Source organism: Pelecanus crispus, chromosome 2 (genome assembly GCF_030463565.1).
Source record: "Pelecanus crispus isolate bPelCri1 chromosome 2, bPelCri1.pri, whole genome shotgun sequence".
NCBI lineage: Eukaryota > Metazoa > Chordata > Aves > Pelecaniformes > Pelecanidae > Pelecanus > Pelecanus crispus.
The window spans coordinates 58,863,642-58,889,028 of record NC_134644.1 but is presented as its reverse complement, the minus strand read 5'-3'; the positions used below and the strand labels follow the sequence as shown (position 1 = coordinate 58,889,028).

The window sequence follows — 25,387 nt, the reverse complement described above, 5'->3', positions numbered from 1 at the left end:
TTTAACAAATTTTGTCATTAAAACCATATAATTTTTATAAAACAGCTCTGGCTTTATACATTCATTTGGTGCACCACAGTTGTTGGGATATTTTGCTGGTTACTTTTTTACTTCCATTTTTTTCTGCTCAAGGCATCTGTACTGTTGAGCATTTATTTCTTGGCTCCACCAGTCTGGTCTGTGTTGTGGAATGTAAAGATTAGAAATCTCTTCTCATTTTATTTTCTTGTGAACATGTCCTATTTTAAAAGAAAATATTATTGCTTTGAGCGTGGTTTGAACCCACGGCTCAATAACTAACTATAAGAGCTGGTAAAGCCCCGCTCCTGCAGAGAGCTCAGTGCGTTTGGACCCAATTGAGTTTAATGGGCTCCGGGCTGCCATAAGAGCCCATGCGAGCAGGGCAGCTCGCAGAATCAAGATCTGCGCATCTTGGCTAGGAGCAATGGCTGGGATTTATCAAAGCCAAACAATATGAGGGGAGAATAGTTAATTTCAGGTTTAATATATACAGCAGGTCTGATTTCCATTGAAGTCAGATGAGTTATGGTGGCAGGAAGGAGGGCTATAGATTTTTGTATTCTGCAGCAATGTGGGAAAACATCCAAAGTATTTAGTTCTTCTGCTTCATGTGTGCTGGTGTGCTTTGTACAAAATCAGGACAGTATTTTCATTCTTCATACTGTTTGCAAATAAGATGAAATACCTTGGTGTAATGCCTCTTTATGATGACTTCCTTCTCAAGTGTGCTGGCATAAGTCCTCTGTGGTCTTTTTTTGCCAGTGAGAAAAATCCAGAAATAAAATATACGCTTTTAAGTGTGTTACGCTAACATCTGTAGCAGTGCTAAGTGCTGGGTTGTTCAGGTTTTGGTTTTTTTTAAGGTAAGGCCTGTTTTTCATGTATGGTTTTGTTAAAGATTGTACACAGCTGTATGCAAGTCCAGATTTGTAAAGAAGGAAGTCAGCCATTGCTCACGTTGGGTGCTGCCTGTGAGGGAGTTTTAATGGGTTTTAACTTGGTTTTCCTGGAAATTCTGTAGCAGTTGCACGTAAAATCAATTTTTATCCCTAAATGCAAAGATCATGAAGCAGAAAATTTTGAAGTTGAGCCTCAGGTGGTTTTCTCTCCTTCCATATTCAGTCACTCCTAGAAGGTATCAGACAGTGCATTTTCTAGGCAACATTCACTGGTAATCTCAGACCTAGTGAAGGGCAGATGTTTGGTTTCAGGCCAGTCTTTACTCTCTTCCCCATCCAACTCTAGGAAAAACTCTTGCCCTTGTTTTGTGCACTACTGTTTTGACTAGGTTGAGACAGGAATGTGTAACAGATTTGCGGGAAATGTGGAGCTCTTTGCAATGAGGGTCTCCTCTCTTGTGAGCTTATGGCAGGAACAGCCATTGCACCTCCTTGCAGTCAGGCTGTAGAGCTGTTTCCTGAAGGCAGGGATCCTTCCTGCATCTCAAGCTGTAGCACTCCTGCCTGTAGCCAGCTCTCAGAAAGCCTGTAGGGAGAGCTTGTGTGCATGTGTGATGGAGAAAGAAGGAAGGAAAGCAGGCAGAACAGGCTGAAGATCATCAATGCAGGGCTAGGGTATAGGATTTTGGAAAAGACCACCTTCAGTTGCTATTGCATCGTAAAGGCCAACATCACAGTTTCATCACTTAGTCAGCAGTGGGTCTTAAACCCTTCAGCAAGCAGCCTTTGTTCAGTCTCTGATTCCAGCCCAGGCCTTTTGAGCCAAGTTTGAATTCTCCATCACCAGTGCACACTTCACCTGACTTCTTTCTCCCTCTGCTTTTCTCCTTGCTAGTCTGTCTTGGGTCTCTTGGTTTACGCTGCAGGCACCAAATTATCCTAAATTTTTCTCATGTGACCTTTACACAGAAGACAGGTAAAATGTGGGTGTAATGTGAGGACCTAAATGTGAAGAGCATAAAAACCACAAAGTAAAAGTGAGACAAACACGGATATGTAAGATTATTTTTCTTAAAGTGATTTCTGTGCATTGCTAAGTCTTGGTGAAGGTGAAAGTTATAATGGGGTTCTACCTGTCAGATTACCTTTTCCAAAATGGATTACCCTCCAGCACAAGGCTTTCTTGCTGTTAGCATAGCAGTTACATGGTCAGTGCAGCTCTCAAACAGTGCGTCCAAACACGTACAGTTTGCCCCAAGAAAGATGCTGGAGTGAGTGGAAGTTGGAGAAGAGTTTACCAGCGTCCACGCAGTGGCGTGGAGTGCATAACACAAACTGCAGGAGTTGTGCACAGGAGTGCGCTGCAGTGGGGGCAACTGGGAAGGCAGTCAGAGCAGGGAAGTAATGCAGATGGCAGATAGGTAGGAGAAGGTGGTTGGGAGAAATGCCAGGAGCGGTCAGCTCGCAGTTGACCCCTTGTACTTTTTCAGGAGCAGCTGGGGGGCACTTCTTCCCTATGGACTCCTTCATCCCAGTGCCCCAAGAACTTAGTCATCCTCATGGTCACCCTGTTGCATCTTTTCCTGCTTCAGCATTTCTCAGGAGAGTAGGGCATACCCTTGGAGGGCAGACACCTAACAAAAACATCCCTGTTTGAGAAGAAATGACTTGAGCATCTGGTTCATGGTTTGCATTTTCAGTTCCTTCGCTTCTCTGCTGCAGCTCCCTCACACAAATGCAGTTAGCCCTGTCCTTGGGCAGGTCACAGATTCAGGTGGTTGAAGAGAGAGGTGGAGCTCTTTTTTTCTTGTAACATCACAAAAATATGGAAGCTGTGATACCTTGCTTGAACTAAGGCAAATGCAATACAGAGCGTCAGCGCTGGAGGAACTGGCAAAGCCCAGTTATCACAGCAGCACGCATTGAAAGATTATTTCCATACGTTTGGGAAAAAAAAGAGTAAAGAAAGCTGGAATTCCTGTAACGTACCAGCTTCACCTATTAACCTAGTAATACAGCTAGTAATACAAGAATGCAACCTTCAAGAAAGAGATGGCACTTGATTTTAGGCAGAGTTATGGAAGAGAACATTAGAGAAGAAACAAAGCTGAGAGTCATCAAAGCATCTTTCCTACCACTGTAAAAGTGGGATGATTAATGTCCACAACATTTATGTTGATGTTCTGGCAGAATCTCATTTATTAAATTTTCAGGTTTAGGAAATAAAGATGCAATTTCTGCCTGTTGCTTTATAGCTGCATGCTCTTACACAGGAAATCAAGGGAGAGCTGTAAAACATTACCCTTGATGGAGCTGCATTTTGCTGCTAACAGACTTAACTGTACTGTATACGTGAGTATATGTATATTAAATGAAACAAGAACAAGATGTGATCTTATTGGGAAAGAATCCCCGCAATATCCCATAAGTTCCACTCCCTCCACAGAATATCCCAAAGCCTACCGAAAAGCTGTCCAAAACCTGGAAACACAGATACAGGTGGAGGGAGTTGGTTCCCAGCCTGACGAGCAAGCTGTGTTTGCCCTGTTGGTATTATATCATATCCATACTGTATAACTACTATATCAGAGATTAAAAGAAGGTCATGCTGTATTATGAACCGCTGTCTTTATTTTTAGGATTAGATAACTTTTCTCTTTTTTTTCCCCCCACTGATTCTCTTTATGTCCTAAGGGCAGATCCTTTCTCTTGGGTCAGGAATGTAATAAGGCAGGTTTTCCTCTCTCCAGGATATTGTGTCTGTCTCACTGTGTTCAAATTGCCACAGAAAGCTCTTCTGAGCAAAATATAGTATTTTCTTTCTACAAGAGTCAACGATTGACATATCCTTGGGGACTTCTCTGTCTTCAGCATTTAAACATACAAGTTGGATATGTTTAACCTATTGATAGGCAACAAAGACAACTACAGAATTTATTGCAAGAGAACAAAAGGAGAAGCAGAAAGAAAACATCTTTCTTTTAACTTGGGGATTGAGAACTTTTATTGCTGTTGTTAGAGCAGAGAAATGAAAAAAATAATCAGACCTGTATTTTTAGTTGAAACAGGGAGGTGAGAAGAAAACAGTCCTGCTGGTTTGTGTCCTTTGAATTAGGGTATTTGTGTTGATTAGAAATACAGTTTCACGTTTAGAGAACAAGACTTCTCCAAGCCCATACATAAAAAATTACCTGATTTGCCATGGCTTGGTTAAACAGCATTTGGGGCAAAAAGATGAATCCTGCTCAGGCTTGTAGTAAACGCCACAAAATGCAAATGTTCATTAATTATTATTAGTTTGACTGCTCTCAGTCTTTGTGCATTCCTCGCTTCTGAACTTGTATGCCCCATGAGACAAGAACAGTCCCTTCCCATGTGTTGCACTGACCCTAGATCTTTAATACATTTTTAAATACGGCTGTAAACCTGGTCTTCTCCCAGTGGCAGCTGTGCTGGCCCAAGACAGTTGTTGACCCCAACTGTTTGTTGCAACATCTCTGAGGTTGCCCTCAGTCTGCCCTTCACATAGGAATGCTCCCTTGGACACTGGAGTCAAAACAGCCAAATTAACCCAAGCCCTTTGGACCAAGGCAGGTGAATAAGCAGTTTATGAGCTACTGAGGCAGTGATGTTGGAAGTGCAGCAACATCTTGCTAAGAAAAGGTGATGAGCTGTTACAAGGCAGAACCATGTTGCAGCGCAGCCAGAACATGAGGTGATCCCCCCCGCTCCTTGCCACTTTCCTCCTTTTTTTCATGTTTCCATCCTCTCTTGCAGCCATTGGTTTCTACGCTGCCCTTCTCCTGTGCCTGTCATCCCCGTCCGTCTACTTCCATGGGCTGTCTCAAGTTATAAATCATCATTATTTTTCAGTTGACTTGGGCCTCTAATTTTGATCCCTCCCTTTCTTCATTGACTGCTACTGCCAGTTCTCAAGGGACAGAGAGGGGAATCCAGAATGGCACAGTAATAAATGAGCTTCAAGCATGAATTCAGCCGGAATGCTGACTGAGGTCTAATTTTTTTCTTATAATTAACTATTAACAGTTACATACACAGAGTTCATATATTAAGTTTGTAAAATAGTGTAAGTTGTATTTCCTATTTTCCACATACTTCACTCCTTTCTGAAATAACCGTCTTTTTGACTGAAACTTTATTTGGTGATTTGATTTTTCTTAATCAGTAAAACCTTTTTAGTCATACTGGAGTTACAAACATTTGTAGTACATATTTTTTTATACTGTTAAAAAAGTCACACTCCTCTCTCTCACATGTAACCCCAAAATACCTGATTACTGAAATGTGGTATGCCACTCTTCCTCTTTTAGGTTTACAATCATGACTAAATCTAGGGGGGAGTGGGAGCTTCATTTTTTTAATAGTGGAAAACTTTGAAAATTAAGTATTGAGAGTGAATGACAAGATCAAACACTGCAGGGTGAGGAGTACAGTGTGCAGACAGAGTATTTAGTGCATTCATTATACACAGAGGAAGTTGCTGTGCAGTGCTTTTAAGAACCAGCTGCTTTTAACTGTGGCTATTCCGTTTCAGCAAAGGTGTCAAGACTGTCAAGGCGCTGACCTGCTTTGGGCCAGATCAGCGGATTGTAGAAATTGTCATTGTTGCTAATCAGCATTAGCAGAGACCTGTCACAACGGCATTTCTTAAATCTTCCATAAAGTATGCAAGACAGCCGCAAGAACTCTAATGGAATAGCAATAAATGCATCCAAAGGAAAGAAAGAAGGAGTGGAGATAGTTATCTGAGCTTCTCTACAGGCATGTGCCTATGCAGAAATGCAGAGTTCTTCACCTATAGCTACAGCTTTGACTTGGCTTTAAGAACTGCAAGCAGCTTAAGCATTTATGCCACCATAAAGGTTTAAAGTAGCTTAAGTGCTTCTTCCGTCTCAGGAACTAAAAATGGCTTAAGTACTTATGCCACCCTAAGGACATGAGGTCAAAAGTGTACTCTTGACTTCTGCAGCGGGGAGGAGACATTAGTCTCTTGTGGTTGTTTAGCCTGGTTATGCCTGCAAATGATCTTTAGTAGGGAAAGGACAGACAGGATCCATACCTATTTTCCAGCAGATAAGAGGAAATTAAAATGCATGCATTGTTCTAACAGAGCCACAGAGGTTAGAGAGAGACTCGATTGCAGTGATTGGAATGTGTCCGAAAAGTCTGCTGGGGATTTCACTCCACGGAGATGCAGTTTTTTTTCCTCCTCACAATGGTATTTCTATTGTTGCAGGATATTTCCTGCCTCACCAGGACCTCCTTTATATCCTGACTTCTTTACAAAGCTTTTGTCTGTCCATCTTGCTGTGGACCATGGAGTTAATCTTTATTGAGATGTTAATGAGATGGTAGGGAGGCCTGCCTGATGTCATCTCTCAGTTGCCTGACTACCTAAAATGGTAGTGAGGAGCAGTGATGAGCTGTGGATTGCATCCCTGGGGAGCAGGCAAGCATGGGTACTTGCTTAAGTGCTGCCCTGTCACTTTTCTGAATGCTGATACTCTTTTTGCAATCACTTGGGTATCTCAGGAAGCTGTGTGGGTCAAGAACCTCAGAAGTATACACACCACTCATGAACAAGTGACTACTTTTAGTGGGAATCAGAGACCTAAATACTTCTATGCATGTGGGCTTTAGCTTTCCTGGGCCTTAGGTCTCTGCCTCTACTGTGGCTGTAGAAGTAGATACTATTTCCCAAAGGTTGTTGTTAGGAGGGGTACATTGACAAGCTATGAGGTACTCAGATGCTTTGGTAATGGTCTCAAGTCGAAAGCCAAGGAGAGATCTGTACTTACACCTAAGTGAGGACAGGGAAGTTTGAATTCTGTTACGCCAAGTCAGGCGAGCCCTGGTGTATTTCACACTGTTCTGATTGAGAAGGTTGAAGCCGTAGTAGAGCAGGTGAAGAGGAGGGCTGAGAGGACCACTGGGGAGGGATGGACTAACACAGTCCTGGAAGTGGCAATGAGGAACCTGGGAACAAAATGACAAGCAGGACACAGGGACTTCCTCACCTCAAGCCAAAGCAGGGTAAGAGGGAGAATGAGGACTTGGTCATCCTAGAGAACACCCGAAGGAACCAGTTTATTTAATCCAGTAAAAATGAAGGCAGAGAGGAGAGTGCTGTCTGTCAATTAGTTGGGGTTGGGGAGGGAGAGAAAGAAACACCATGCAGGGAAGGAGAGCTGTTTAAGCTAAAGGATAGTGTTGGCACAAGAACAAATTAATATAAATTGGCTGTGAATAAATCGAAGCTAGAAATCAGTTGCTAACCAGCAGAGGAGTGAGTTCCTAGAAGAGACTTCCACTGGGAGCAGAGGGAGCAGCAGATCACCAACATACTTAGAAGACAAAGCTTGCTCCGTTCGTGACTGGGATTAGGTGTAGCAGGGCTCACCACAGCGAGGGATGGGCCTGATGACCAGGGACCCTCCTCCTGTTTCTCACTGTATGTGGGCTTAAGGACAAGTCTACATCCCTATGCAAAACACATAAATAAGAGTGTTCCCTGCAGGACTTACAGGTCGGGGACAGCTAATCCCCTTCCAAACCAGCCTCAGAGCTATCCAGTCTGTAACTGCCGGACGCAATCTCTGCACATTTCCTCTCTGCAGCCCATGGGCTCCGCGACTCCCTCGTGCAGCTGCGGGGTGAGCTGTGTTTAGCAGCTGTTCCACTGCAATGCCTCTTCGCCATTTGCTCTTCATCTCCTATGCAGCAAATGCAGTGGCTCTGCTGGTTTGAGGGACTTTTCTGTGGCACTACAGTCCAGGGGGAGATTTGTGCTAGAAGGTGGCTTAATGCTGCTTCTGCTTGATGTCAGTAGTGAGCTTTAGTGAGGAGTTATTTAGCACCTCCTTTTTTAATTTTTAAAATACAGGGAAATAACTGTGAGAAGATAAAAGTCTAAAATTTTCATTGTATAATTGAAAGTAAACTAATTTTTGGTAATGATGGTATGCCTTCCGCTGTGCCACTAACTTACCACTTTATACCAATACAGCGTGGTCTCTTCCCAGTTTTCTCCTAGCATACGCTAGGGTGGTGTGTCTAGGTTAGAAAGCAGAATCAGGAGATTTTCCCAATGTTTTCTGCTTTATCCACCGAATAACACTTTGCTTTCAGATGCAATCTCAGTTGCAGGTGACAACCATTCTTTTTCTGTTGTTCCTAACTCATTCCACCGGTATGAAGGGGCTTTCCTCCTGCTGTTTGACTACCGTGAGAGCACATTTGGCCTTTGTTTATGTATTGAATAGCTAATGGGTACCGAGCAGTCAGCTAGGATATGCTTAGACACTCCTTTTCTTCTAAAAACCATGTGAAGGAGGGAAATAGAACACTAAGATTATTGCAGATCCTACCTCCAGTGTCACCTCACAACATCTGCTACAAGATGTAGTTGCACATACGGTGTGCATTGATTATATGAGAACATGTATGATTTAAGGTGTTCCCTTTTTCAATAGTATTTCTTACCACGTAAGCATTTATGCTTCCAGGACACTGCAGATTGTGCTTCCTGTTACGTCTGGGTTTTGAGCTTCCCCAGTAGAGATGACAGGCCAACTTCAGCCTTGATTTTAATGAATTTGGTGGCATTTTTGCTCTGGAATTGAAACCCATCTCAGAGCTTCCTCCTTCAAAGCCAGGGTGTTCTGAGACCAAAATCAGTATTTAGGTCAGCTCCCTCTGTTCATTTTAGGGTATTTTGGAGCCAAATGATAATAGCAACATTTTTTAAATAAAAGAAAAGCAAATGAGCCAGGACAGGCTGAGGTTTGGTAATAAGAATTGAAGTGGCATGGAAGTGACTGGTATTCTGCAAATGACCCCTGTTTAGCCGCTTTTTGGAACTGTGTGCAATGGGAGATAGTAGAATTCCAGCTTTTAATGGGGGCTTTTTTTTTTTTTCCGGGTCAGAAATTCTTAATAATACAGAGCTGGCGCTTCAGAGCTTTATGTTAGCAAACCTGACACTAGGGAGTAATATCATTGGCTTTCATGCGCCTATTTACTGTAATAAGGATTACCATTGTAAGTAAAACTTGCAGGTTTGGGCCTACAAAATTAAAAGAAAAGCCTTTTCTCACCCTCAAACTGCATCAAAATTCAATTTCACCAGGAAAAAAAAAATCCTTCTGATCTAGTCCCTGGAATGTGACATTTCATGGGTGTAATAAGGTTACAAACAGATTATAAATTGAAACCCTATAAATCCTTATTGTACTGTACCAAAGCTTCTGCTTTGCATAATACTCTTATTCCTGACTGTTCTTTGTTTTACAAGCTCAAAACTATTCATTCCCTCTCATAATAGAGACCAGGGAGCCAAAAACACCGTGCAAAATCCAAAGGTAATTATCTGAGTCAAAGGACCTGAATGCCAGAGTTCACAAACTTCTGAACTTTTCTAATTGCCGTTGTTTGCACAGTGAGACCTCCCTCTTCCTTTAAACATGTTGTAAGTATTGCACATTGTTTCTGCCAAATGATAATGATAAAAAAATCCCAGTGTAGATTTAGTTCCTGTTTTGTATTTGTTATAGTTCTGCCTACGTGTCCACAGCAGATGACTGATCAGTTTTCAAATCATAACTTGAGCGAGTGGGGGCATTTGAATCTGGCCCTCTGTGGTCAGGAGCACAAATGCTGTGAATCTCCTTACCTGAGAGGACTGCTGGTTTCTGCTGTTGGCTTCTTACTTGTGCTGATTTAATGCCTAGCAAGTGTCTTCTTCCAGACCAGCCTTCCAGTATTTGGGCACATTTATAGGTCTGCTAAAATATCACTCCTCTGCAAAACGCAATTGAGCAGCTCACCTGAGAGCTAAAGAAATTACCAAGATTAGCAGATGATGTCATGGGCTTGTTTATTCTAGGCTTTACCTGAAGGTGAGGATGCTCAGAGGTGGCTTTGCAGGTGAGCTCTCAGAGGCCACGTGAAGCATCAGAGCAATGAGGGAAAACAGTGCAAAGAGGGGTTTGATTGTAGGAAGAGCAGGGAGAGTAGGAAAGAAGTGACAGGATAAGAGAGCAAGGCAGACAAGTATGGAGGGACAGAGTTGTGCAGTGACCTGAGGGTGATCGCAGGATACTTGACTGGTGAGCCACCGGAGTGGCGTAGAGAGGCGAATGATCAAGTCACCATCCCAGGCAAGCTTTGTCAGCTGCTGCAGTGAGCCTGGGCTGGGCAGGGAGTGAGGAGGTAAAACTCACAGGAGTTTTACGCCCATGAGAAAGGCCAGTCTTGGAGGATGCTCACGCTGATAAAAGCTAGAGGTCTGGAGCAAGGAGCAAGCTCATTTGCAGGGACAAAGAAACAGTGTCCTATGGAGAATTTCTCTGAAAGAGCATCCATGGTGCCTGAGTGTCCACGCAGCGGGAGGTAAAGGGAGGTGCTGTTGTGAACTGATTAAACCAGCCTTGAAGTTTTTGTATCAAATAGAAAGCCTGTGTCACACACTCAATTTTCATTTCCCTCTTGGCCATGTAGGTTTAACCAAGTAACTGACAGTCCATAATGTTCACAGAAAGATTTGGCCAAGAATTACTTTAATGCATTGAGTTTTCTCCTGTTACTTCTTTTTCAGGAAAGAAGAGTGCACATTAACCTCATTGTACTCTTCCGATTCCATTGCACAGTGCAGGGCATCTGTACACTTTTGGTACAGGCGTGTGTAGTTTGAATGGACTAGAGATCTACACTTGAAACATAAATTCCTGCAGATTACATGTTGTACATTGTCCAGCACATCTGCTCTGTTCATGCGCTCTGTGCCCCATCACAATTTTTGAGAAATGGCAATAAAGTTTCAGAAAGAGAAAAAGAGCAGTCATCTTTTATAGGCAGTGCACATCTGTTTGCCATGGCAATGCTGCATAATTGTGAACATAAGTGATTTTATTTGGTTTTCTGATTGTTTTCAGGACTTTAGAAAAGATTGGGATTATCTTCTTTGTGTTCCAGTATGAACTACTGAGTTTCTGTACGGCTGGCTTTTTCTGTGAGCTACTTACGGAGCAGATACAGATTTCATCCCTGTGCTGTGATCAAATATAAACTCTGGAAGGAGTTTGTTTCATACTTTAATGGAAATAATGACATTCACTGAGAAATGCAGCCATCTAGTGGCACAGCTAGCAAGCTGTGATAGAAAGTAAAGCAGAGGTGAAGTCTCTGAGGCAGGCTTTCTCCAAGAGTCTGGGAGGATGAGTCACATAGCTATTGCTGCAATTCCAGCTTTCATAAACCTTTGACAGTCCAGGTGTAGGTGCTTTTGTGGTTTTCTGAAGCTGTGCAAAAAATTCAGACAGTTAAACCTCGAAAAAGCAAACCAATCTTGAGGCTGGCCCTGATTCGTCTGCCCATTTCTGCTCGAATGAAGCGAGAATGAAATCCATATTTAAATACTCTGCTGAACTGGGTCTTAGTGAAGGGAACAGAGCAAGCTACTTTTCTGGAACAGTAAAAAATACACAGCCCCAGCCTGTATCTGGATACACTCACGCAGATGAGACTGACCACAGCAAGACACGTGCATGCGTGTCAACAGGCCTGGGGCAGGTGTCGCTCCCAGAGACTTTCAGGCAGAGCCGTACTTGGCAATGGCAAAAGCTGGCTTGATGGATGTTTCTGTGCTCAAGAGTTTTTAGTTACTGCAGTGTGTAGGGTTTTGTTTCTGCTGCCACGGCATGTACACTAACCCAATACATTTACTGAAAGAAATTATGGTGAGTTAAAAGTTTTGGTGGAAACATGGTTTAGCAGTTCTGTTGATTTTTCAGGTTGGAGGATGTGTTTTTAAAGGCCTGATTTTGTAAACCTTTTTTGCGTTGAGTGGCGCTTATGTAAGGCTTCCCTTATCTGGGAAAGCATTACTCAGTGTGAATCACACAAGTGGTGCTGTGCATGAGATTATCCAGGATCCATTTAACAGCCTGTATCCCTGAGGCCTGATCCAAAGCCCGTTGACATCAGTAGAAACAAATTCATGGGCCATAGTGGACTTCCAGTGAGATCTATAATTTGAACCCTGTGATCGCTTTGGGGTGCAGACAATCTTCTTACTCTTCTAGTACCGCAGGATCCTGGTTCACACCTGAGCCTCTGGTGCCGTTCCAATGCGAAGTTACAGTAAGGCTGATGACGATGTTACATCTCTGTTAAGCTGTAATCTCTCTTCTACCCGAACAGCATATAAACAATGACCATATACATGGTGAGAAGAAAGAGTTTGTGTGCCGATGGCTGGACTGTTCCCGGGAGCAGAAACCGTTCAAAGCCCAGTATATGCTGGTGGTCCACATGAGGAGACATACAGGGGAAAAGCCACACAAATGCACTGTGAGTAAAGGGGGCTGAGCTCCAGGCTCGGACGGGGGAGCTGGGGCTGTGCAGGGAACAGAGCGGCACAGATGCTGCATTCCCTGATACCTTGTCTGTCATACATTTGTTGGAGAAGAGGCTACTGTCTATGCTTTGTTATCCAGTTCACCCAGATGACAGGAGCTTTAGGAGAGGGGATTCACTGGATAATTTGGCCCACTTCCTCAAGTTTAAAGTGCAGAGAAGCCCCAAAAGGCATTATTAAACAGGGATCAGTTTGCTTAATTATTTAAAAGCACTTTCTCTTACAGAGCTACATCTGGGTGTTATTGCTGGCTACCAGCCTCCTAATGACTTTGCAGTGGATTTATGTCTTAGATGAAGTACACAAATACTGTGCTCTCCTGAAATAGAAGATTTACATAACGCTGGAAGCATTTTAACTTGAGCTGTGATGGGGTTTGCCTGAGTAAAATTAAAATCCAAAAAATCAAACAAAATTATGTTGGGCAAGGTTATGAAGGCCTGGAAAGTTTCTAAACTTTTATAGGTCAGCTTTTACCGTTTCCTGCAAGTCCAAAGATTAAAATTAATCCGGACTTACTTCTTGTCTGCAGTTTGAAGGTTGTACAAAGGCCTACTCCAGGCTAGAAAACTTGAAAACGCACTTGAGATCTCACACTGGAGAGAAACCATATGTGTGTGAACACGAAGGCTGCAACAAAGCTTTCTCCAACGCGTCCGACAGGGCCAAGCACCAAAACAGGACTCATTCAAATGAGGTAAGTGAGCATGGCTTCAAAAAAATAATAAATTCCCGAGTTGAACAGGCTTACAGTGTGATCCTAGCAATTTATTGCAGAGGACGAGCACAGAAACCCTAAGCAACCTGAAAAGGATAAGTTCTAGATGGGTCTTAGGAGCACAGCCATTCCAGTGTCATTCGGACCTAAAGAGGCTGTGGGTCGTTTTATTAAGGTTTGAAGGAGGGGTCTAATGGAAATACACGCATTAACCAGGGACAGATCCAAGCTGAAACGCTGGGATTGTTTTTCCCTCCGGAGCTGGAGGGGCTCATCCAGGCCCGGAGCGCGTCCCCTGCCTGGGTCGGTGGTGACACCTGGCGGCTGCCGAGCCGCAGCTGCTGCGGACAGCTGTAGGGAAGTGTACAGGGTTTGGAAGATTTGGGTTGCCCTCTAAGTTCTGAGTTATGCCTTTTCCTTCTTCTCTGGGCCATTTTGCTCTTTCTATCCTGAACAGACCTCACAGAGTAGCGATGCAGTGGAGGCAATTCGATCTCTCTCGAGCAAACCAGCTGTGGTGGTCACACCCATCTCCTGAACTGTCATTGCAGCAGCTCTTTATTACCATGTGTTTCCCGTTACTGCTGCCCCCTCTTTCAGGAGTCACACCATCTGCATGCCTTGTCCCTGTTTTATTGTCCCATTTCAGGTAACACAGGACTGACATCACCTCAGTCTCACATCTTGGGGGAGCCTTGTCTCTCCTCCTTGTCCTGTGTCTATATTCCTGCTAGCCTAAAGCCAAAAATACTGGAAGGACAGGACATACCAGCATGCTGTGTGGTTTGGACACCATAGCAGGTGTATACATGTCCACATGGCTTGTATCCTTCTGTGTCTGTCAGATCTGTCGCAGGCATTCACTAGGACTATATGAATCTCCTGGGAGCATTCATCTTCTTCCAGTCCCCTGGTCCCTAAAGCACCTCTTGAGTCACAAGGGAAGCAGAGAGCATTGCACATCTCTGAGTTTGCCCCGTCCCTGCAGTGTGTGCTCTCAGCAGCCCAACAACTGCATTGAAGCCCAGCAGCAATTTTGTGAATTGTCACCAAGGTAGAAAGAAATTCATCAAAGTCTCACCAACAGCTGACTGAGCTTTCATTTCATTCACTGAAATGAAATTTCATTTCATTCATGGGTCTGAACCAATCTGTTTGTTACCTAGTTGATGAGTAAGATCCTCACAAACTTGCAGACATGACACGGACTCCTTGTTGTTTTAAGAACAGGATTTCATTTCTAACAGTAGGTCACCAAAAAGAATCTTCTACTGTGGATCAGTTCTGGTGGTTGCAGCAACAAAGTCAAATGAAAAATTTCTTTCACCATTATTTCCCAGTGAAATGGGGAACTCAAATACTCTTAGACAGTGTGTGCTGAGGTAGTGCCATGAATGCTACGGAAAGCACAGACCCAATTCAGCACTTCCTCACAGTGCCATTTTGGTTGTAAGTAGGTAAACTACAGCCAGATTTAAAAGCAGCTGAGGTAGAAGAGAACTAATTGGTTTGTACTTCCATAGCATCTTGAGAAAGTCTGCGTCAGTAGCTCAGCATCAACTTTAAATTGCTCACAAATGACATTTTTGCTCCTATTCAAGTTAAGGGGAGATTTTTCCTGCTGACGTCAGTGGAAGCAGGCTTAGGCCATTAGGAAGCTACATTTGTCAAAGTCTCTGCAGTGCCATGTGTATGCAGACAGAGAACACCTTTGAGGAACTCTGCATGAGGATCTCTTTTTTTTCTTGAAGGCTAGTGCAAGTAAGACTTCAAAAATAGTAGTTTCTTGGAAACAATTCCGTAATAAAAGTGAGTGAATGATACTTTGTTTCCTGAGGCAATTAAAGTATTTAGGAAGGGCTCAACTCTTCCTTTCTAATCCTCTCATAATATAAGAACAAAGAAAGTCTTCGTGAAATTATAAGACAGTAAATTTACTTCATTCTGCATTGCTTAGTGAACTAGAGAAATTCACAGACAAAGGAAGGTGGTTTTAAAGAGAGTGATTAGTAGCTGCTAGTAGCAGTGATAGTACTAGTGCATATATTGCTGCAAGGTGAAAATGCTTACAGAACTGAATCCTGTGCTTTGACATTCTGGTGATCTGAAGGGGCCAGGAGAAAAATTCTTCCTCAGGTAATGCTGTCTGAACATAGGTCCCAACATGTTTTGAAGGGGGTTGTTTACCTCTGAATGTCAAGGAGTAGCTACTGGACGTACTAGAAACAGGATATCAAACTGCTGAGGGCAATGGAGAGAACAGAAAATTAGGCCAGTCTTCATAAATTGCCATAGCTTTGTTGACTCTGCTGCTATGGTAAGTCAGAGCTGTGCCAGTTCGTATCATGAGAGGCTCTGCCCTCTGTAAACTATGCAGCATTAATGGGTACCTTCAAAACCAAGAGGAATTAATAGGTTTGACTAGATGCAGTCACCGTAGAGACCATAAATTAGATAACAAATTCACTGTGAAAATGTATAACTGTAACACACCAGCTGTGCTCCAAGGAGCTCTTCAGGAGTCCCACATGGAGTTAAATCTAATTTAAGTGTTTCTCCTGGCTTGGCAGAAACCATATGTTTGCAAGATACCGGGCTGCACAAAGCGCTACACAGACCCCAGTTCTCTCCGGAAACACGTGAAGACCGTGCATGGCCCGGAGGCACACGTCACCAAGAAGCAGCGGGGAGATGTCCACCCAAGGCCTCCACCACCGAGAGACCCAGGCAGCCACTCTCAGACCCGGTCACCAGGCCATCAGACTCAGGGTGCAATTGGTGAGCAGAAGGACCTCAGCAACACTACCTCAAAGCGTGAAGAATGCCTCCAAGTGAAAGCAGTCAAGTCAGAAAAACCAATGGTATGCAATACACCGTGCCACTCTCTTTGTCCTTTTTCTTCTTGCAACTGGTTAATAATCCCTTTATGAAATGCTCAAGCCTATAAACTCTAGCTCACAAAGTCAGGTTTTGTGAGGTTTTCTTTTTCATTTACATTGTAAAATGTTTTTAAAGCTTCAGAAATAGCAAATAAAAAGATTACATTTAATGTGTGCTATATGCAGTAAGTGCTGTGTTGGCAACTCTCACAATAATTCTTTCTCTTAAAGCTTCGTCTTTTGGAATCAGCATATTATGAGAAAATCACAGCTTTCATTTTTAAAAAGGCTTTTTTTTCCACTCTCCTCTTTACAGAAGAAAGTTAGAGAATGTGAATCCTGCAAGCTCAAAACCAGAATGCAAAACAAAAAAAAAACCAAGTCCAAAAGCCTAAATTGATGATATTGATGATGATAATTTTTGGAGAACCTGGGGAAACGATCAGATTTTAGGGGCTTGAGGTTGTTGGGTCATGGATCAAACTGAAGCAGGATAAATTGACTTTCTTGAACAGCAGGAGGAGATCTTTTGATAACATTTGATCTCTATTGTGATGTGACCTCTTATGTTAATCTGATATGTAATTTAACTTGACCAAGTTAAGCTAACTCCAATTTAACTAAATTGAGCTGAATTAAGAGTCTCTGCAGGTCTTTCTACTGGTTTACCTTAATGTATTGCATTCAACCAGTATAGCCTTGAACATTGAAAGGATCTTACTCCATTTTTTGACATGCTATCTTAAAGAAAGAAATACTTCATTTTCCTGCATTTTCTGTGCCATCTGTCCTCTCCACAAGGGTTAAAACTAGCAAAAGCAGTCACTCCATCCTCTTCCACATCTGGGTCTACGATTCACCTGGACCCAACCCTTGGGGACTACAAATATGAACCCTCCAAATTCTGCTCATATTGTTAATCATGCCGCAATTCAAAGTGATTACTCATTGAAATACGAGTTACTGCTATATTGCGCCTAAGGCTTATGCCCAAACTGTGGAGAATTAATCCTGAATTCAGAAACTTCCAACAGCCCAGAGTTAACTCCTGCTGAAGTCTAAGGGAGATCCTCTGCCATCTTTGGTGATAACTACAAAACCCATTCCCCTCTTGCTTAGCTAGGTAAATCTGTGGCATTATTGTGGCGTGTTGAGTGTAGACAGTTCTAACATGAATAAAATTTGCAGGAGAGGGGTATTAATGCTGATTAGTTACATAGTATTAAATATTTCTTACTGAAAAATATCTTCTAAAAACAATTCTGTATTTCCTGTTTTTCATTGCTTGTATGAATTAAGATGTATTTTTTGTTTTTCAACTAATCCAATGTCTTTTCTGTCTAATGCTCTTAAATGTCTTGTTCTAACTTCCTAAGGACAGTGGGTAATAAGGTGAGGGCTTTTATTTAAAATTTTAACTTTTCTGCTGTTTTTCTTCTTGCAACATTATTTATTTCTTTATTTTAGTCTGCTGCCTGTTGTCCAAGCATTCCTTTGTTTAGTAATGTGCAATCCATCAAACTCATTCCCAAATGTAATGTGCTGTGAGCATTTTGCAACACTTGACGTGAAAAATCTGGCTTATATTGGTGAAATGTCTTCAGAAATGTCTTTGTACCTTCCCCTCTAGATAAGACATCCATTTATTTTCTGTATTGCACATCTAGAAATAAATGTTCCCTGTAATACAGTTCTTACTTCTGTAACCTACCTCACTGTGATCTTGACACATGGCTACAAGAACAGGCTTCTGACCATTAGTACTCTTCTTCCATAGGGCATGGAGCTATTGCCCAGAAGCACAAACTCTCTTCCATGTCATAACAGTTATTTCTATTCTTGTCACCAAATCTGCCATGGCCAGGATTTGGAAATGAACATGCTCAGTGTGGCCTCATAAATTCTAAGTATCATCGTTCAAGTTAGAAATAATAAAATAGTTATTGCATCTTAATGGACTCCTCAGGGGCATATGAAGCTACAGTATTCCCATGAATCTGTGTCTTCATTCACTGATGTTAAGAGTGAGAGCTGTCACTGCTACCTCAGAAATTGTAGCCAGCATTCATCAGTAAAATGTGCAAAAAAATCACAGGCTGACAGGGAAAAAAAAAATTTAAAAACCCAAGAAAAACCCCCAAAGCAAAATACTTACATGAAACTGTTCTTGGGAGCAAAATGATACTGCATGCCTCACGGATTTGTGATCATACTGGTACAACCTACATGAAGATATTACGTCCAGAGATTTCTGTCTGTCTTGCTGTCTGTTTTGTCTGTCAGTCTATCTGTCTGAGTGTTTCAGTTTGTCAGAGAAATTTTCCCATTCTTTTATGAGAACTTTATGAGTATAAAAAATAAATCAAGCCTGTGTTTCCCCACAGCAAGAATTTTGCTAGAGCAGCAGGGAACAGTCTGTTAAGAAAGAAGAAGCTATTGCGGTGGTTTATATACCCATCGATTAGCAGGCTGTACTGTGTACTTAAATTCTAAATCTAAATTCATAAATTCTAGTGAAACAAAGGATTTGATTCAGTAGATTATCGCCTTCTTGATTCAGGGCAGAGATGGTATAAGTTAGAGCGTGCTGCCAGGGTCACAGGATGCTAATAATACGATACAGTATTTTTGCACTGATGCTTTGTCCCTGTTTTATTACATGCCAGCATTTCAGGCCAACCGCTGCTCGTAACAATGAGCCTTAAGCTTGGAAAATACTTACATTCTTTAGCCACAAGTCTAATTAAAGAAAAAAACCCAAATTCCAGTGTTGTTGGAGTCTTGTTTGTTTGTTTGTTTGCTGCAAGCGTAGCAGTCTAAATTAGACCTTGTAACGTGGTTGAGTTCTGATTTGGTTTATTGACCTGCAGTTTCAACTGGGAACAGTGCAGACCCAAAATAGAGTATCCATACATACGTGCTCACGAATGACATGAAGTGATAGAAACAATTACGGGAATAACTGAAATAAATGTCTCATGTAGGTATAATGTATACTATCAGCAAGATATTAAAGTGGATTTTAATCTCGAGTTTTGCAATGGCATTCATTGCAGTTAAAATCAATATTCTAGAAAGCCTCTTAATGAATGATCACCATCATTTAACGCTAAACTTTTCTTTACATTTGGTTTTCTTTGGCTCCATTTAGACCTGCATTTGCTTCAAGTTCTTTGTTAACATTGTTTGCTTAATCCTGACGTTCTGTTGTTTCTTACCTCACTTCAACAGACATCTCAGCCAAGCCCTGGTGGTCAGTCTACATGCAGCAGCGAACAGTCCCCCATCAGCAACTATTCCAACAATGGGATCGAGCTTACTCTGACCGGTGGCGGTAGTGTAGGAGACCTCAGTGTCATCGATGAAACCCCAATCATGGACTCTACCATTTCCACAGCCACCACAGCACTTGGCTTACAGGCCAGGAGGAATATGACAGGGACCAAATGGATGGAGCAAGTGAAATTAGAAAGGTTGAAACAAGTTAATGGAATGCTTCCAAGACTGAACCCCGTTCCACCTTCCAAAGCCCCAACCTTGCCGCCTCTCATAGGAAATGGTGAGATACACATAGTGGGAGTGGTAACACTTTCTGTCCTTAAATTCATTGCTTGCTAGCACAATCTTGCAACCCTTGCAAAATAGTAGTGCAGCTTATGAAACTCATCAGCTGTGAGAATGGTTTGTAAATTGATCACTTTTTGTTTATCCCCTCATTACAAGTCCCACTATCCACCCTGAGAGAAGTCAGATAGTCCCATGTTTTACAGAATGGGAGCCAGCAGGGGAACCATGCATCACGTTTGAAATATTCCCTACAGTTAAAGGTTTGGACCCAAGATCATCATAATCCTGTCTTGTTTTGAGGCAAGGCAGGTGAAAAATACCTGCCAGTTTATTGTATGGAAGTCTTTCAGATGAAGCCTTAACAAGGCACCCTTTGCATAGATGCGTTGGGCTGCCCTTTAAATAAACTGTTTCCACACATGTAAGTAATCATATCTACCAATTCTACGGCTACAAAGGGCAAATATCCATGAATGGAGCAGGGCAAGATTGAACCCTGAAGATCCATAGTTTTTTTTGTACAAGGAGCTGCTCATTGCCAAAATGTATGTCCCTGCTGCCTCTACATTGCCTACAACGTGCCTGTAGGTTTTCTGCGCTCCACCCAGCAGCAACAGCCCAGGTTTTCTGAAATTCGTTCAATTGAAAGAAACTAAGTAAATTAATAAATTTAGTCTGTTTACTTAAAAACAAAACAAAACAAGGAAACCAGCAAAGATGTTTTGCAGTTGTTAGGATTTATTTCAAGAATATTTCAAGAAGTCTTAGAAATGACCTTGAATAGCCTCCAATTTGTATATTTTGCCATTCCATGCAAATGCCTGTTCAATTATATTTTGCCTATAAAAAGCTCCCTTACGAATGCGTCCTTCTGGCACATCAGTCAGCGTAGCTGCACTGCAGGCCAGAGGACTACACCAGATGATGACAGTTTGTGGCTATGGCCTATAAATTTTGTGTTGGGATTCACACTGAAATGTTACCCTTGAGTCTCTGAATTAGCTTTTAACCTAAGGACACAGTTTTTATCCCTACTTCTTTCAATAAAGGGCACTGTTATGATTTGCTGTGATGATGCAGGCTTTTCCTCTATACTCCACTTCTTTACTGGGTGTTTTCTGTACCAGTTTCTGGGTGATGCCCGTTTGTTTAACTGTGAATTTTACCTCCAGGTACCCAGTCGAACAGCAGCTGCAGTGTAGGAGGATCCATGACTATTCTGCCAAACAGGAACGAACTTTCAAGTACGGACATCACTGTGTTGAACATGCTGAACAGGAGGGACAGCAATACTAGCACAATCAGTTCAGCTTACTTGAGCAGCCGCAGGTCTTCTGGAATCTCACCTTGCTTCTCCAGCCGGAGGTCCAGCGATGCCTCCCAGGCAGAGGGAAGACCACAGAATGTGAGTGTTGCAGACTCCTATGACCCCATCTCAACGGATGCCTCCCGGCGCTCCAGTGAAGCGAGCCAGTGTGATGACCTGCCAAGTCTTCTCAGCCTCACCCCAGCCCAGCAATACAGGCTGAAAGCTAAATATGCAGCAGCTACTGGTGGACCCCCGCCAACTCCACTGCCTAACATGGAGAGGATGAGCCTCAAAACAAGGATGGCACTCTTGGGTGACTGCAGGGAGTCTGGAGTATCTCCACTGCCTCCAGTGAATGCCCCTCGAAGATGTAGTGATGGTGGGGCAAATGGTTACAGCAGGAGGCATTTTCTGTCTCATGATGCTCTAGGAAATGGGACGAGGAGAGCCAGCGACCCAGTAAGAATGGCTTCTGACAACCTCTCTGTCCCTAGAGTCCAGCGTTTCAACAGTCTTAATAGCTTTAACCCTCCTGCTTTGCCTCCATCCATGGAAAAGCGCAACCTTGTTCTTCAGAACTATACCCGTTCTGAGGGTGGCGTCTTCCGCAGCTTCAGCTCCCCCTGTCCTCCGAGCATCAGCGAGAACGTCGCCCTGGAGGCTGCTACGATGGAAGCAGGTGGCAGTCTGAATGATGAGGATCTCCTGCCAGATGACGTGGTTCAGTATCTGAATTCCCAGAACCAGGGCATGTACGACCACTTGTTGAACAATGTCCTAGACAGCAACAAAATGCATCACAGCTCAGTGTTAGGAAACAACAACCCGGGTAACTTTGACCAAGCCCCTCCACCAAGCAGTCAGCAGGCAGGCTCTGAGGCAAACAAGAGCGACTTGCCCATTCAGTGGAATGAAGTAAGCTCAGGAAGTTCTGACTTATCTCCTTCGAAACTGAAATGCGGTCAGCGCTCAGCAGTGCAGCAGACTCGGGCCTTTGGACTGTATAACAATATGATGGTTCAGCAGCAGAACCTGGAGAGAAGCAACATGGCCCAGCAGAACGGCTATCAGAACCTGGTGGAAAACAACGGTTCCTACGGTTTACAGCAAAACACGGTTCTTGGCAGCGGAGCCGGTAGTTCTTTCAGCGTGCAGCCCAATAAGCCTTACAGTGAAAGCATCACCAGGCAAGCAATGATGTCTGGGGCAATGGACAATTCCTGTGGTGTGGCAGTTCAAGGGCAGAAGCTGAGAAGCAGCAATATGCCAGTGAGTGGGAACCAGCAAAATTTCGGCCATCCCATGGCATCAAGTGATCAAGCCACCGGTATGGCAAATGGGATGCAGAACAGGAATATGATGGAACAGGAATATTTGCAAAACCAACCAGTTGGAGATGGCGTTCATTACCAGGGAGTCAATCAATCCGGTCAAATGATGCTAGGGCAGGTTAGTCCTACCTCACAAAGCAGCCTGTATCAAGGGCCACAGAGCTGTCCACCGGTGTCTCACACCATTGGTAGCCAGCCTTCAGGTTTGTTGGTGGGCAAAAGTTACCAGCCATGCTCTAATTACAGCAGCAACAGACGGCAAAACGTGTTGAGAAACAACTTGGCACAACAGCAAGGACACGTAAGTGATGGCAACCAGACGTACAGGGTAAACACCATTAAGATGGAGATGCAAGGTCAATCACAGCAGTTCTGCTCTAACGTGCAGAATTACTCTGGTCAGTTATATGACCAAACCACGGGCTTTAGCCACCAAGCTATGAAAACAGGTTCTTTCTTTGGTTCGGAAGCTAACTGCCTGCTGCAGGGGACTGCGACTGCAAACTCATCTGAGCTTCTTTCCCCAGGGGCTAACCAAGTGTCGAGCACAGTTGACAGCATTGACAGCAACAGCCTAGAGGGTGTGCAGATTGATTTTGATGCTATCATAGATGATGGGGACCACGTCAGCTTAATTTCAGGAGCCCTGAGCCCGAGTATCATTCAGAATCTCTCCCGCAATTCCTCACGCCTCACCACTCCCCGAGCGTCTCTTACATTCCCAGCTATGCCCGTAAGCACAACCAACATGGCTATTGGGGACATGAGCTCTTTGTTGACCTCACTTGCAGAAGAAAGCAAGTTTCTTGCTGTTATGCAATAGACATGAAAAAAAAAAAACCCTTAGGAGATAACAGATGAAAAAAAAGACTCATATTTTTTAGTTGTGTATGTATTTTAGCAATCTCATCTCACCTAAATGGGATGTGTTTCAAGTATATTCCTTTTATGGAATAAGGACTCTGAAAACCCTAAAGTGTTCTAGGGAGAAACTGTCTTCCATTTCAGTTTTGAATCAGTATTGCTACACCCATTCCCTCCCTCTCTCTCTTTTTTCTCTCCCCCTTTTTCAATGTCTGTATGCTTCCTTTTTCTTTTTTTTTTAATTGTAAACCAATGTAAACGTGTGAAGTGCATGTTTTTGTTTTGTTTTTTTTTTTAAAGAAAGGTCTGATGAATGACTTTGCAATTTTCTGTTACTCAAAAGAAACTAGACCTTGTAAAACTGTTGCAATTTTCCCCCCTAAGCATATAGGGGGAAAATAACCAGGCACAATGTAAAGTGAGCATACAGTGACGAAATCCTCTCTGGATGCATTGGATACATCGCACTGAGGTGGACAACCAATTTAGAAATGCACTGCCATGGTACCCCTAGGCTGTAGTTTGAGAGTTGTGGAGCACAAGAAATTAGGAGGTTCAAGCAAATAAGAAATGTAAAACCATCAGCCCTTTGATCCCTAGCAAATGTTTAAGGTTTTTGTAAACACACACACAGATAGATGTCACTGCCTTGCATAATGATACAGAGATTGTGTCATGTTTAATCCATTTCAGAGCAAGGAGGGGACCAGAAAGCTATTCTTAGTCCAACTCTCTTTTGCAGTGTTTGGTATTCAGTTTTTCAGCCGCCTTTTTTAAATGACTGGATAGGAAAATTATGAACATGTTTGGTGATTTGGGTAGTCTGTAATCCCTTCATTGCAAACCACGTTTGTGGAGAGATGATCAGGGTCTTACGGAATATTTCATACAGTGAAATAACAAAATTGCAGTATTCCATTCTGGGGACTTTTTTTTTTTTTTAATGCAAGTAGTTGAGCTGTAATTTGCTGAGCCACTGGTTCTTATTCGCAGTAACAATTCCTTTGCCAGGAGAACTGTCTTGTACATCCCTTTTAGCACATACACCTTCGCGGATGGATCATATGTTTTAAAATAAGTAAATGCCCGTTGACATAACACACAGTTATGGCTTCAAAAGCATTGCGGTCGTAGCATGTAAAACAAGTAGAAAACGAATGGCCCAGTTCTCAGACTAGTCAAATAAGTCAAACTGATTGCAAGCAATCTGATAATCTTAAATGTTTTTCCACTGTATCCAGGATTTACAAAATTAAGAAATGTAAACTGCCATTAAAAATAGCAAAGAAACAAGTGGAACAACAAGTATGTCTGGTAACTAATCTAAACTCAAAAAGACCAACCCAACCTCCCTCTCTCAGTGTCACCAACACGCATTTCATTTCAAAGCAAACCAGTGGGTCAATGCCCAGGCTTGGTTACACCAGCAAAAATTGGAACTAATGCAGTGTGGTCGTGAAAGCTGCTCACTGGTAGAGGTGAATGGCATTTGCTCCATAAGCGCTAGCTCTTCTAGCGTGCTTTTGGCTTTGCTGGGCTCCACATCTGTGCCCCTGAACATACAGTGCCCCTGGGTAAACAGTTTGGGATGGAGAACAGTCATGAGACCAAGGTTTAAGTTCACCCACGCCTAGAAACTGCATGCAAGTCCAGTCCTTGCAGACTTAAATCCCGATAGCAGTTAAATCCCGATAGTAAAATGCTGCTATGGGATGTAAATGGTGCAGGCACTTTACAGTCATGGATTTGATGTCTGTAAGGAGCCTAGTGTTAGACATACAATGAGAAGCGGGAGTGTGGTCAATTTTGAAATACTTTAACCCAGTCAAAATTAGGAGTAGCACCAGAAGGTGATTTCTATAGGCTAGAAGGCCATAGCACTTTTTTTTTTTTTTTTTTACTGTAAAAAAAGGTGAAATGCCAGCTGATTCAGGGCATGGCATTTGAGGAATGTGTAAGAATACAACCTCAGATATGTCAGATAACATTGATCTATTAACAGCTGTTAGAATCGGGGGAAGAAGCTGTAAATCAGTAGGAAAACATCATAGGAATCCAGTGCTGGGGCCATATTTGGGCTTATCACAGCACATACCAAGTGATTTGCACTGTGAGCTGGAATGTCAGAAATCAAGACAAACGTAAATATCCTACAGCTTTTATCATCATCCAGCTCCTGTCTTTCTCCGTAGCTTTAAGCATTTCTGCCTTCCTCTCTCTCATGCATGCATATTCCTCTGTCCTGCTCTTCACCCTTTGCTGGTTCCCTTCCCAACCTCCTTGCCCACGACCAACTCTCAGCCCTCCCGCAGTGGTCCCTGGGCTGCCGGGGGAATAGGGCACAGCTCACCGTGGCAAAGGT

The 25,387-nt window shown here is 42.9% G+C and overlaps 1 protein-coding gene across 2 annotated transcripts in view; it reads left to right on the top strand.

The window, feature by feature from the left end:
* GLI3 (GLI family zinc finger 3) overlaps window positions 1-22,984 on the top strand; it is a 197,155-nt gene extending 174,171 nt beyond the window's left edge. For both annotated transcript variants that reach the window (XM_075704872.1, XM_075704871.1), the window contains exons 10-14: window positions 12,141-12,290; window positions 12,890-13,054; window positions 15,646-15,936; window positions 19,186-19,513; window positions 20,694-22,984. In XM_075704872.1, coding sequence (XP_075560987.1) covers window positions 12,141-12,290; window positions 12,890-13,054; window positions 15,646-15,936; window positions 19,186-19,513; window positions 20,694-22,984 — 3,225 coding nt within the window. The remainder of the gene's footprint in view (window positions 1-12,140; window positions 12,291-12,889; window positions 13,055-15,645; window positions 15,937-19,185; window positions 19,514-20,693) is intronic.
* Window positions 22,985-25,387: the final 2,403 nt, after the last annotated feature.